The sequence below is a fragment of the Eurypyga helias genome, unplaced genomic scaffold, assembly GCF_000690775.1.
Source record: "Eurypyga helias isolate BGI_N326 unplaced genomic scaffold, ASM69077v1 scaffold13734, whole genome shotgun sequence".
Taxonomy (NCBI): domain Eukaryota; kingdom Metazoa; phylum Chordata; class Aves; order Eurypygiformes; family Eurypygidae; genus Eurypyga; species Eurypyga helias.
In genome coordinates this window covers 1-12,402 of record NW_010244411.1, presented here as the reverse complement: position 1 = coordinate 12,402, position 12,402 = coordinate 1, and the positions used below count along the sequence as shown (strand labels likewise).

Below are 12,402 nucleotides of genomic sequence, written 5' to 3'. Positions count from 1 at the left end.
AGAGCGTCTAAGAGTCTTCTCATCACCATCATCAAATACTATCACCAGGTAAGAAGTGAGGCAAGAAAATAAAAGTTAGTATGTTGTTTATTTTTTTTTTAATCACTGTATCAGTAAGCGATTGATTTGTGTGTGAAAGAATGATATATATATATTCCTGTAGCCAGTCCTTAAAACAAAGCTGTACCTGGGTACTGCTGCATACCCAGTAAAGCATTTGCAGATATCGACCAAATACACAAGCTGCTGTCTCACCATACTTCGTACATTAAATGGAACCTTAAGTAATCAGTAGCTGAGCAGACAATTCATGGATCAGGACACAAAATTAAAAATCAATGCAAGCTAGAGTTGAAAAACTATTCTTCAAGCATTTTCAATTTTTACAGAACTTCATTACAAAACCAGAACTCCTGCAATATTCAAATGGAAGCTGTGCTTACTACAGAGAAGCAAACAGGTATTTTGAGAGAAAAACTACAGTTAAATGTTACGTGGAAGTTCAACATCTTTCTCTACTGACTTCATTCAACTATGCTATAAAACAGCAGTAGTATCACCTAAGGAAAATGACAATTGTCAAAGTGCAGACAATCATCAAACCCAGCTGTAGTGACAGAACTGCAGAGCTCCCGGTTTCCAGGGTTCCTACCACCTCCGCTATCACTGTGTCAATTGGGAGTAAGTTCACAATACACTCGGCTTCACCTACATACTTCACCTGTTTGCATCCCAAAATACACTGCACACACTGAAGGTGGGATCTTTGGAAGCTGATAAACCGGTCCCATAAAAAGTAAACTTTTGTCAAGTCTCTAGAGATACGTAACGGATGAAAAGTTGGTGACAAGTTTTAACTCTTGGGCTATGCTTGCACTGTTCAGCGAGACAAAACCTGACCTTCTCTCCCCTCCACAACAGTGATGACCATTATATTCTTGTCCCCACACTGCAGTAACCTTGAAGACTTTTGTGGGCACAAAACCCACTCCCAGATTAGATTAAAATATTACATGAAAATTAAAAGTTGCATCAATTTCTTAACGTGTCTCTTTCACCTTCATTCAAATCTTCTCTTCTGTCCACCAACAGTATGGCTGAGCCTGATTCTGTTAGTCTCATTAGAATTCAATCGTGTCATAAAAAACTAAAAATATGTAAACACTTTCACAAACCAGAGTCAAAATACCACGGTGGCAAAAGATACCTGGCAAGAGTAGACAGATTTTCAGCCATATCTGGCTTTCAAATAGCAGGTGCTATGCTCTGTTTTAAAAATTTATCAATTTAAATAAAAATATATTAAAAGGAACAAGATACATCAAAATTCTTGAGTTGCATTATTTGATATAAAAGCAACTTTTACCTATGTCTGACAATTTTTCATCCCTATATAAAATCCAGTACCATTGAACAAGCTTCCCCTTGTGACTGCCATTCCTCAGTCTGTTTTATATGACACTAATGGTTGAGTACTGTTCAGTGATCAAATATCAGTTACAGATGCACATGTCACTTCAAAATTTGCTGAAAAGTATCAAGGGCAAGAACTTCACACAAAGATACATAGAACTGGAGCAGCATCTCAAATGGTCAGCACATAATTAAGCCTCCCCCCTCAGATAAGTGAAGTAGAAGGCAGCAGGTTCCTAATTCAGTTTGTGTTAATCAACATAACAGTCTCCTTACATAATGAGAGATTTAAGAAAAAAGTTTATCCACTTTAAGGGATAAGCTGACTACAACAGAGGTAAACCTATTCAGAGATGTGTAGGCAGCCACATTATGTATCCTACGTGGTAACCTATTTGTGGCCTCTTCCCTACCAGGGAGATCTTTAATCTTGTTCAATCATGAATAAATTCAAAGGAAAAGCTTCACCTCCCTGAAAGACTTGTGTGACCAGCATAGCTCATATGGCTGTAATGCATATGACATTCTAATCTAATGGAACATCCTCAAAACAATCTACTAAGCAGGCACACAGGAGTGTAATGCCTTGAAAATATATATTCTGAAACTGCAAGGAAAAGGAAAAAAAGAGGCAACTTAAAGGCAATTTATTGCAAATAAATCACCTTTGAATTCTGAGAAAAAGCATTGTTATGATAGAAAAGTGCAGAAGGGGATAATACTGCTTTTGAACATGTACAATTCGGAATTTTCAGTAAACCAAACAATCCTATGATTTCCCCTCCCCCCCCAGTAAATGCAGAGTTAAATGCTAAAACTATCACTTAAACCTTCTGAAGACACATTTGTATGAATGACGAAACAGTAGTTACAAGGATTGGAATGCCCTGAACTTTGAGGAATTTTTATAGAACAGGCAAATAAACTAAGGACACTTCACGTATTTATATACCTGTGCTATACTAATTTGAAAAGGCTATACAAGCGGTTTTGGTTTGGTGGGTTTGTTTGTTTTATTGGGTTTTTTTTAATTTAATTCAGTTCCTATCTTCGTTTGGTAGGAAAGCAGCAGAACCAAAATAAGACACAAAAACTGATGTACAGTTTCTATTCAGACAGCATCTGAGGAATGAAAGACAGACAGGGATGCTCCTAATCACAGAATAGTTTGGATTGGAAGGGACCTTAAAGACCATCCAGTTCCAACCCCCCTGCCATGGACAGGGACGCCTTCCACTAGACCAGGTTGCTCAAAGCCTCATCCAGCCTGGCCTTGAACCCTTCCAGGGATGGGGCATCCACAGCTTCTCTGGGCAACCTGTTCCAGTGCCTCACCACCCTCTCTGAGAAGAGCTGAGTTCCAGACAGATTTAAGTCTCATTTTGCATTCCTTCTTAAACTAACCTTGTCCACACTTCAGTGTTAAAAGAGTTCTCAAGCAGCCCCTAAATGATTATTCCTCTAAATTCTACATGCTACTGCTGCAGTGGCATAAATGGTCATGAGTAACAACTTCTGGAAAGGTACTACTTCAAATCTATCTGTCCCTTTAAAAAGTTTTTTGACCAAATCATAGTAATTTTGTTCACAAATTCATTAACACCACAAGTAATTTGACACCTCAACAAGTGCTAGGACAACGCCACACAACTCTGCTAGTTGTGTGCTAATTCTGAAATCTTGTAAGTGGCAACTATCCCTTGAAGTGGGACTTTCACTTAGATCTGCAAAGTCATCACTGTCTGTAAAGATAATTTCAGTCTCAATCCACTCACCCTCCTGGCAAAGATTATTCTAATCATCCACTGCTTGAGTCATTTCTCTCTCCAAGTGCATTACACAGCCAGCAGCTGTGCTACTTTCACTGACTTGGCAAGGTCAACATGCTTTTGTCTACTTTTATCTACAAAATACAGTTTTTAGTCTCCACCCTTACATCTCCTCTTCCTACTTCTCAAGTTTAGGATTTTTGACAGACATTTAATTTGATTTACAGACTGCAACTCCATGACACCTGCCTTCAAATTTTAGTCTGCATGGACTCCTACGTTATTCTTTGTCCTGAACTGCTACCCTCACATTTTCCCAGAAGCATAAACATACAACATAATTCTATCACCAGCTATACCATTTTGTTCTTAAAAGCCCTCATAGCTGATCCACATCCGCATTAATTATCAAAACACTAACTGTAATTTCATTTTTTGTCTTTATATCTCATGTTTCACCGTATCCTGACCTCGTCTCTCCTGCAGTCATATATTCTGCTTCTCCTGTAAGAACACACATACATTTTCTGTAACACTTATCTGGAAGGTCATACCTAAACTTTCAGCTCTACTCCTTTCTAAGAGAACTATGACTAAGGAAAGTTAGCCTTTCCCTAGCTGTTCAACATCACTTCATCAATAACAACCCTTAATATTGCAAAACAACTAAGTCTTGCTAAGGTTCCTTCAAGACCTAGTCTTCATCTTCCCATGTCCCAGTTATCTGCCAAGAAGAAGAATATGGAGTTTCTCAAGAATCAATACATTTTCTGTAGGACCTTTAAAACTACCAGTGCACAGACGGGCTATACGTTATCGTTCTACAGCTGACCAGTTTTCCCCAAAAGATTGATCTATTGGTACACAGCATCAAAAAGCAAACCCATGTTATAAAGCCTTTTATTTAAAGAAGAAAAGATATATTTGTTTGTGGGCATGTGGATACATAATCTGAAGTCTGAAGTGTCCCACTAGAAAATAGGGAAAACAAACTGGAAAACAATTATAGAAAACAAGCCATGTCTGTTTTTACAGCAGCTGTTACCAGAGCTAAGGCCGAGAGTACAGAGAAATAAGTACTGTGGCTTGTGTTTTAAAGGCACTTATTTTCCTTATTAAGGAAGCATGACAGCTTACTTTGATTCAGAATATTTAACAGTAGTACATTAATTATCTAAGAAGCAGTTACCAATTATAAAGCAATTCACTAGGCCTTTATTTGGGATCCCAATTTCACATTGTGAGAGGTACAGTTTCTTACAAAAACACAAAATAAGAAATTTAGTTATTTGGGTGCTTTACACAAACTTTAAACACCTACGCATGTCCAAAAAAAAAAATGTATCTCTCACCATGCTTGACTTGTCCAGTTCCCATGCTTATTTTTAAGTCATGAGTTTTATTCAAATACATAACTGCTGTTCTTACCTACAGTGTACCAACTTGCATCTGTTAATTTGTTGATAACTGCTTCCTGGTATGTTCCATCTGGATTCTTCACTTCCACAACAGTGCCTACCTAAAATACAAAAGCCATTTAGCACTGGAGAGCTTCTAAAACAGGCAATGAAGTTAATACTTTTGTATTCAGCAAATAGAGCTAATTTCTAACCTATTTCTATGTTAAATACTTTTCCAGTTTCACTTGAATATATTTGTTTCCCTCAAAATTTCTTTCATTCCTCTAAAATAAGCAAACTAACTGAGCTGATTATTTCCTGCCAGCAGGTGGGGAACAAGAACCAATTTGGGTGATGTCATTCTCTTGTATAAGAGCTTCCCCATCTAATCCGCCAGCTGAGCTTTCCAAAGCAACGGTGACCAAAAATCAGAGCTAGAAATCAGAGCCAGTCAAACTTCGTAGCTTCAAGGCCAAAAAGAGAAAGGGTTGCAGGAACCTGTATGCTGCATCCCCTTTAGCTACAAAGGAAAAAGTTGGCATGAAGAACACACTAAGTCTAGCTTTGCAGCATTACCTTTTATGCTTTGTGATCCTATCTGGCCTGTGTAATGAACTGAACCTCCCACACTACACATACACATTTACGTCAAATACTGAAGAAGAATGCTTTCCAAAGCATTAGCAAAATATAAGACAAGTGTATTACCTTTAAGGGACCCTTTATGTGGTCATCTTGCACTTCAACTGTTGAAGAATCATGTCTGAAAGTTACCTAAAAAATATAATCCAACTGACAATCAGTTGATACAATTGAGCAGCATAAGCACATGGAGACGCCAACAGCCCTTCTCCTACTCTCATCTTAGAGTTAGTCACCATAATCCTTCCACTTGCTCAAAACTCTTTCATTCATGTGTTTCAGAAATACGAGTTTCTTAGTTGTCAAAACTTTAAAAATATTTTGTATCTTTCAGAATAGAACCATTACCTCTAAAGGAAGTGACGAACAACAGTTTACCAACAATATTTAATGCCTCAAAATATTCTCTGCAGTAATCTTAATGATTTGAACGGTACTGCTCTAGTACCACACCAAGAAAGGAGACAGTTTCAAGAGTTCTGAGCACAAGTGATTTTAAAGAAACATTTATATTTCAATGCTCTGAAATCAAACAGCATTGTCCTCACTCATGGTTGAAAGATACACATAAAAATAGTACAGGACACTGCTGTAAACTAAACAAAATGAACAACCCAAATCGTGTTTCTGTTAAAGTCAGCCTAGACTACACGCTGCTAGTTAACTGGAAATACATGTACAGACAGTTAACTTCAGCCTTTCAGAACTGGAATAAATAAATCCTACAAGCATTTCTAAGGTATTTGTCCATGTCATTGGCTGTGTCTTTAATCCTACACATGCTGTCCTCAGGAAAAAAAGTCTGGAAATTCAAATGTATGATTCAGTCAGTTATCTGTATCAGATGCTCCAGACATCCATCATTCATTTCACTTGGTCACAATTAAAGTCACAGGATCCTCCTATCAACTACACCAGAAGTTTTCTTTCCATTCTGGTTTTAAAATTCAGGGAAACTGAGAAAATTCTGGCATTACATTTTATGTACATATGTTAATGTTATCAACACACACAAATGACATTATAATGTCCACCTGAACACATTCACTTGGTGTAAGTATACGATGTTTTACTTAGTACTCACAGTAAGTATGAATGTAACATGAAATTCAGCGGTGTAATAGTAACTCTCAACTACAGCAATCCTACACTAAATCTGAGGACTGGGTTCTTGAATATACCCAAGATTACGTTCTCATTACTGTTGAGAATTTCTCCGCAGCACACAGCAATTGCAAAATTCCCTCCAGAGTAACAGTGTTCTCTAACACCAGTTCTCCCACTCAAGTCTTCTCAGGAGGACAGTTTAATGAGTTTTGTAAACCTTGAAAGGAGCAAACAGCTGAGAACAGCACCTACAACCAAGACTAATGAAAGCCAACCTTGACTGGCTGATTAGAAAACAAATGCAGTAAAATGCTTCACTGACTTTCACGTGCTACTTCATGAAATAGTTTTCTTGTCCATCTTCTGTTAGAATCACAGCGGTGTGTGTTGCTGTGAAGGTATGCTCTTTTTAGAGCTGCTGATGGCAGATACTTTCTGCCCGAGAGAGAGAGACAAAAGTCATATTTTGTAACCTGAAAGCCAGACAAAAGATTCAGGCTAGGAATTAATTGAGCAAAGACTGCCCTTCTGAACTTCAGCCTGACAGACACAGGTATTTATTCTTCTCTTCTGAGGGATTTATCTACAAACCAGAAGTTCAAGTTAGATGCAAAGTAATATGAAACCTGTGGTCACTATCGGCTCATATGAAAAATCCCATATACTAATTCTGATTTAGAGACATCTGGTTTTATTTTCTTTCTCTATTATCCTAAATGTATTTTACAGCAAAAAAAGAACTCTATCTAAAACCATGAGCCAGCCACAATGTACTATGATGAAAGGTAAACAAAGCAAATTGCTACTGTGTATTCCAGAATTGTCTTTTTAAAGATGCCTTGGGGCTTTGATTCTTCTTGGAGAAGAGATTTTTGGTACCAAAAGTTTTTGTTTATTGAGATATGAATATGTTCTAAAAAAATACTGGTTCTTAAGAGAAATATTCAAACTCCAAACTCAATGTGACATCACTGGCCTTTCTTAAAGCTGAGAAAAGTAATGTCAGTATTTGTTAGTCTGGGGTTTAATTCCCACAGTATTTGTTAGTGTAGATACTTTCTGTCTCAGGCAAAAGATTAAGACATTCATCACATCATCAACCTACTTAGATTCAGATGGAATTTCCCTTTCCTTCACCATCCTGAAAAGACAGTTCTGGTACATATAGCAGATGCTTCACTAGTTCCTGTTTAATAAAGACCTACACAGAAAACCATTTCTTCTGAAACTTTTGTGGAGGGTGTCCAAATACAAGTGGGTGTGGATGATGGTGCTAACCGTTTTAGGAGACACAGTCAAAATAAACTGGCTTAAATAATCCTTTAAGAAAACCTATAACAGATCCCATGAAAATGCCCTTTAGTCAAATTTGTACTGCCTTCAAGACTTTTCACAAGCCCAGGCAAATCTTAAGTTTTACTGCTTTCCATAACATAAGTGTGTGATGCAGTTACCTTGTTAATATCAAACTCTGTACCATGTACAGAACCTCCCAAAGACAGCGAAACTGTGAAATACTGAACTTAACTGACACAGAAATCAGAAATACATAGCACTTGTGTCAAATTGAATAAATATTTAAAATTCTGCTAGGTGATGGAAAAGTTATTATGAAGGTATCCCTCAAAATACTCTAGGAAGCAGAATTCAACAGAGGAGGCAGGTAAAAGGAGAAGCAGTTAAATGTATTTTACCTGCCTCAAGATGACATACTGCACACTGAAAAAAATTTGTTGCCATCCTCCTTTCTTAACAAAGCATTTATTTACAAAACTCAAATGAAAGCTTCAAACTAAAATTGCTGTTATGAAGTTATCTGACTTTCCTTTTCCTCTAGTAGTTCTAGGAGACTAGGGCATACATTGGTGCCAAAAGAAAGCGTTAAACAAGTGGAAAATAAATGCAGCAGATAAACTACCAAAATTCCAGACAAAATACACCTGATAGTAAAAACCTTGGTTAGAGCTAATACTGGAGAAAGTCTGAATGTGACAGAAAGAGCTGAAAAGACTCCCAGAGAAAATCAAGGGGTCACTGTTAAGTTTAGAGGATATACAAACCTGGTGGGGAGAAACAATCTAAACAGTAATGGCTACTGCACTCACACCCCCCACACCCTCCCCCAAAAAGAAGAGCCAACCATAAATCTCATTACCCTACAAAGTAACAACAGTATGCCCGCCTTAAGATATCCAGTAACAGCAAAGACACACACACAAAATTGAGTCCACAGAGCCTTAGGCACAACATCCACAAACAGCTTGCAGTAAAAATTATATTCCATTTCATTTTGAGATCTTTCTGCAAAACACTGATCAAACTGCAAGTAATAAACCCATAAGAAAATGCTTATCAGTGCAAACCAACCTTAAGGGCAAGTGGCCATCTAAGAATGTGGGCTGGGAGCCCTCTAAACAGCTAAAAGGAGTTAAGATTTCACTGATTTAGGCACAACACAATTCCTGTACTTAAATGCTGATACTGAACAGCTTAAATACCAATACTCAGTTGATTAAACTCAGTGGTGCTGTAAAGCATACACCAGCTGATGCTGTTAAAGAGTTATGACTAATGAAATTAAAAGACCACTAATTTGCTCTAAAGGCTTTTTAAAGATGGCAGATTTAAGACTAACTAATCTTCTCCTTATAGTTAACATTATTACCAAAAAAGTGACAATAGTCCTTCCCTCCAGGGCTTTTGGAGATAACCTGTTACCTTCTGTAAGGCTCTTCTAGCCTTCTTTATAAACTGTCACACGTTGCTTGACTCTGCCCTCATGCTATGGCTGACTTTTGCTTATAGTATGTATGAGGGAGAGAGCAGGCTATCTCCACTCACGGTTCGCACATTTTCACTTATAGTTACAGTAGATGTAAGAAAAATATTCTGCCACTATAACTCTGTTGCAGAGCAACAATCTTATTTATTTTTAAGTGCTTTTGATCCTTGCTGTTATATATTTGTATGAGTGTAAGAGGTAGAGCAGAAAAGTAATACCTGCTCACAGATTAGAAGCTCTTAGACCAACATTATCCAAACAGAAATATAAGGCCATTTTGCAGTGGCCTTTATTACTGTATAATAAAAACAATACCAAACATTGTTCTCTTTATTTCTAGAAACAATACTTTAAATTTCCAAAGGATGTTAAAATGTATCTCTTGTATTCCCCTCTCCACAATTTTTATTTGTGCTGCATGTGGCTAATATTGATTCATTCAGTCATTAATTAGTCTTCATAAAGATTAGGTGAGATTCCCTTCTTGCTGTTCTGTAGAACTCAATCTGCCCAGTCTTTGTTGGAAGACAGCAGGGTTTCATCTTACTCCTGAAGCATTATCTAGTTGCCACTGCTAAATAGTAGTGACCTGTGCTCCTGAAGTAAAAGAAACCATATTGAACCTACTTTGAGGAGTTTTAGCTATTTTCTGTTAATATTCCCCTACACATAAGCCTACACTTGTCATATTTTGCTCAGTTACAACTTTAAGGTCAGGCTATGGCACTGAAGGCCACAAATACTAGATGCAAGCAGATGACAAAGCAGTGAAAGAAACAGAATGTGTTTAATTGCATGGGGGTGAGGGGAACCCCTCCTCTCCCAACAAAAATAAACTTACTGTTATTTCACAAATTGCACTGCCAGCCTCCAAGGAAAGGATGGCCTCTTAGCTGACCTGAGGCTATAAAGAAGTTTCATGTTGTGCTATTTTGAACACTGATGCCTTTCCTCCCTCCTCTCTCCAAAAAAACTTTTGCAGAAAACCCACATACCTTGACTTTGACAAGTCTTTTTGCCGTCTTGATCTTGGCTTCACAGAAGGCTCCCCTGTACTTCGCACTCACATCAGTGCCCACTGTGAGATAGGGAGGCTCATCAATGGCCTGGAACAGAAAGGAAAACAACTGGGTTTTAATTACTGGCCACCAGTAATATAGTTATCACAGTCTCGCCAGCTTTTGTGGACAGAGCATTACAAAACAGCCAAATAAAACTTAACCTGACAGTACATGTACATCACAGCAGAAGAAATACAGAACTCAACACAATGACTACCATAAATATAATAAACTGATATCACAGTTGTCTGCAACAAGCACCACGTAAGTCTCCAACCTCTGCACCATCTGAAGACACAGCAGATGGCCAGTCCTGCTGCGATGGTGAAGGCCAACCAAGTGTTCTACCTTCTCCTTTAATTGCCTCAAGATCTGATAAGCTTCATAAAGATACTGGTGTTTATTTCCCTCAAATAATTAAGGTCCATTTTTCATCAGTAAGTACAACAACTCTGAAGAGCATTTGCTTGTTCACTTCTGAATAATGTAAATTATATAGGTTGGCACTCACCAGAAGAGCAGCCCAAGGGGCAGAGTCCAGTAGGAGAATAACAGTAAACTCACAGTGAAAGACAGAGAAAAGATAAGGTTCTGTAATCAGCAACAGGTGAACAGGTGACACCCAAACAGGGAAGCAAGAAATAGAAGGGAAGAGAAATAAGTGGTTTTGGGGATAGGAGAACATGGGTCCAAGTGGTATGCAGAGTGACTTCATGAGGGCTCTGTCCCTTCGAAGGAGGGAGTATCGTCTCTCAACCAACCTCTCCCAATGTAATCTGGGGGAGCAGATTCTAGACACCTGAACCACCTCACGATGACTTCATAGAATGTGGGTCAGAAGAAAGAAGGCAGAGGGTGACAAACAACAGGAGTGAGGTACATTTCCAAGAGCTGCAAATTTCCCTGCAGCCCCAAACAAGAGCTGGGTAGAGAGATCTAAGCCCTTGCTCTAAGCCCAGATCCTGTTTCTGCACCCCTAAAGATTCAAACACAGCTTTACAGGAGGTACACCTGCGGAACACTCAGGCACTCTGTGGGAAGAATATAGACATAATCTCCTTTACAGGTCTCAGAGCTACTATTTGACAGAGAGGTGCTTGCACTCATCATCAGGTAATTCCCACCATCTGTTTCCAGCTTCAACACAAGCAAAGGCATGCAAGTATGTACATGAACGCTTCAATGCATGCGCCTTTTCAGAAATTTAAGTTTTGCAAAACTTGCAATTGAGAGACACGAGATGCTACAGTGTTAACTCTTCACTAATGATGTTTTTTACATTGAGCCTAGTCTGTTCAAGTTTACCTCTCATTTTCAGGTAACAGAATATATTTCAGAGTACTAGAAAACTTATCAGCCTGCACTTGTTAAGATCATAAGAAGTGTGAATGCTCTAACAAATCTATCCCTCTCTCTGCATGCAGAATAGTAGCATATACTACTATATCCATGAACAAATATCCATTTCTATTCCAGACTTAGCAACAATAAAACTCAAATGAGATTAATGAGTTATCTGTTAAGAGTGTTGGGATTCTGAAAATCATTCCCTCCTGGCTTGTAGGTGTACACAAACACTGTAGATGTTCTTGCCTTCAAGACAGGCTGCAATGCTTTTCTCTTACTGTACTTGGGAGGATGCTGAAACAGGGACTCCATGATAACCTTGTTCTTGCTGAGTACTCTTGGTATAGTGTACTAAGTAACGGCTGCTTTACACAGTATAAATCTGAACAAGGGAAAGCAGCGATGTATTCTCTTGCAAAGTTAGTAAAACTCTAAGCAAGAAGCATCCCTGCTGCGGGAAGAATCCCTCCTGCTCTCCCTTGCTCCTTAGCGAAGAAACTCTTCCAGCACTACAGTGTTGATAGTCTTTTCATACTAACTGATCTTCCGAACTTGAAAGTAAGTGTGGAGTATTGAAATTACTTTAACGAGACAGATGCCAGACGGGTCTACATGGATGCACACAGTAGAAACAAACACTTGCAAGAGCTGGTTGTGTCAGTACTAGCCTACACCTCCCTATACAGCCAAAGCAATTATCTCAAAGACTAACTCATAATATTAAGTTTAACTTACACAAAATAATGCTTTTTCTTCACTACGACTAAGCATTAACTGAAAAAAAGTGTCTGCAGTGCTGGGAACCAAAGCAATCTGAAGCTCTGGTCTTTGGAAGTTTATGGCAGAAGGAAAGGCAAGTTGTGCTGGATTCAGTCAGGAAA

At 38.4% G+C, this 12,402-nt stretch overlaps 1 protein-coding gene across 1 annotated transcript in view; it reads right to left on the bottom strand.

Moving 5' to 3' along the window:
- LOC104508206 (AT-rich interactive domain-containing protein 4B-like) overlaps positions 1-11,311 on the bottom strand; it is a gene marked incomplete at its 5' end in the record, with an annotated part of 31,320 nt that extends 20,009 nt beyond the window's left edge. Inside the window, 5 exon segments of the mRNA XM_010149747.1 lie at positions 1-38; positions 4,611-4,701; positions 5,291-5,356; positions 10,109-10,219; positions 11,186-11,311. Of these exon segments, the coding sequence (XP_010148049.1) occupies positions 1-38; positions 4,611-4,701; positions 5,291-5,356; positions 10,109-10,219; positions 11,186-11,311 (432 nt within the window).
- Positions 11,312-12,402: the final 1,091 nt, after the last annotated feature.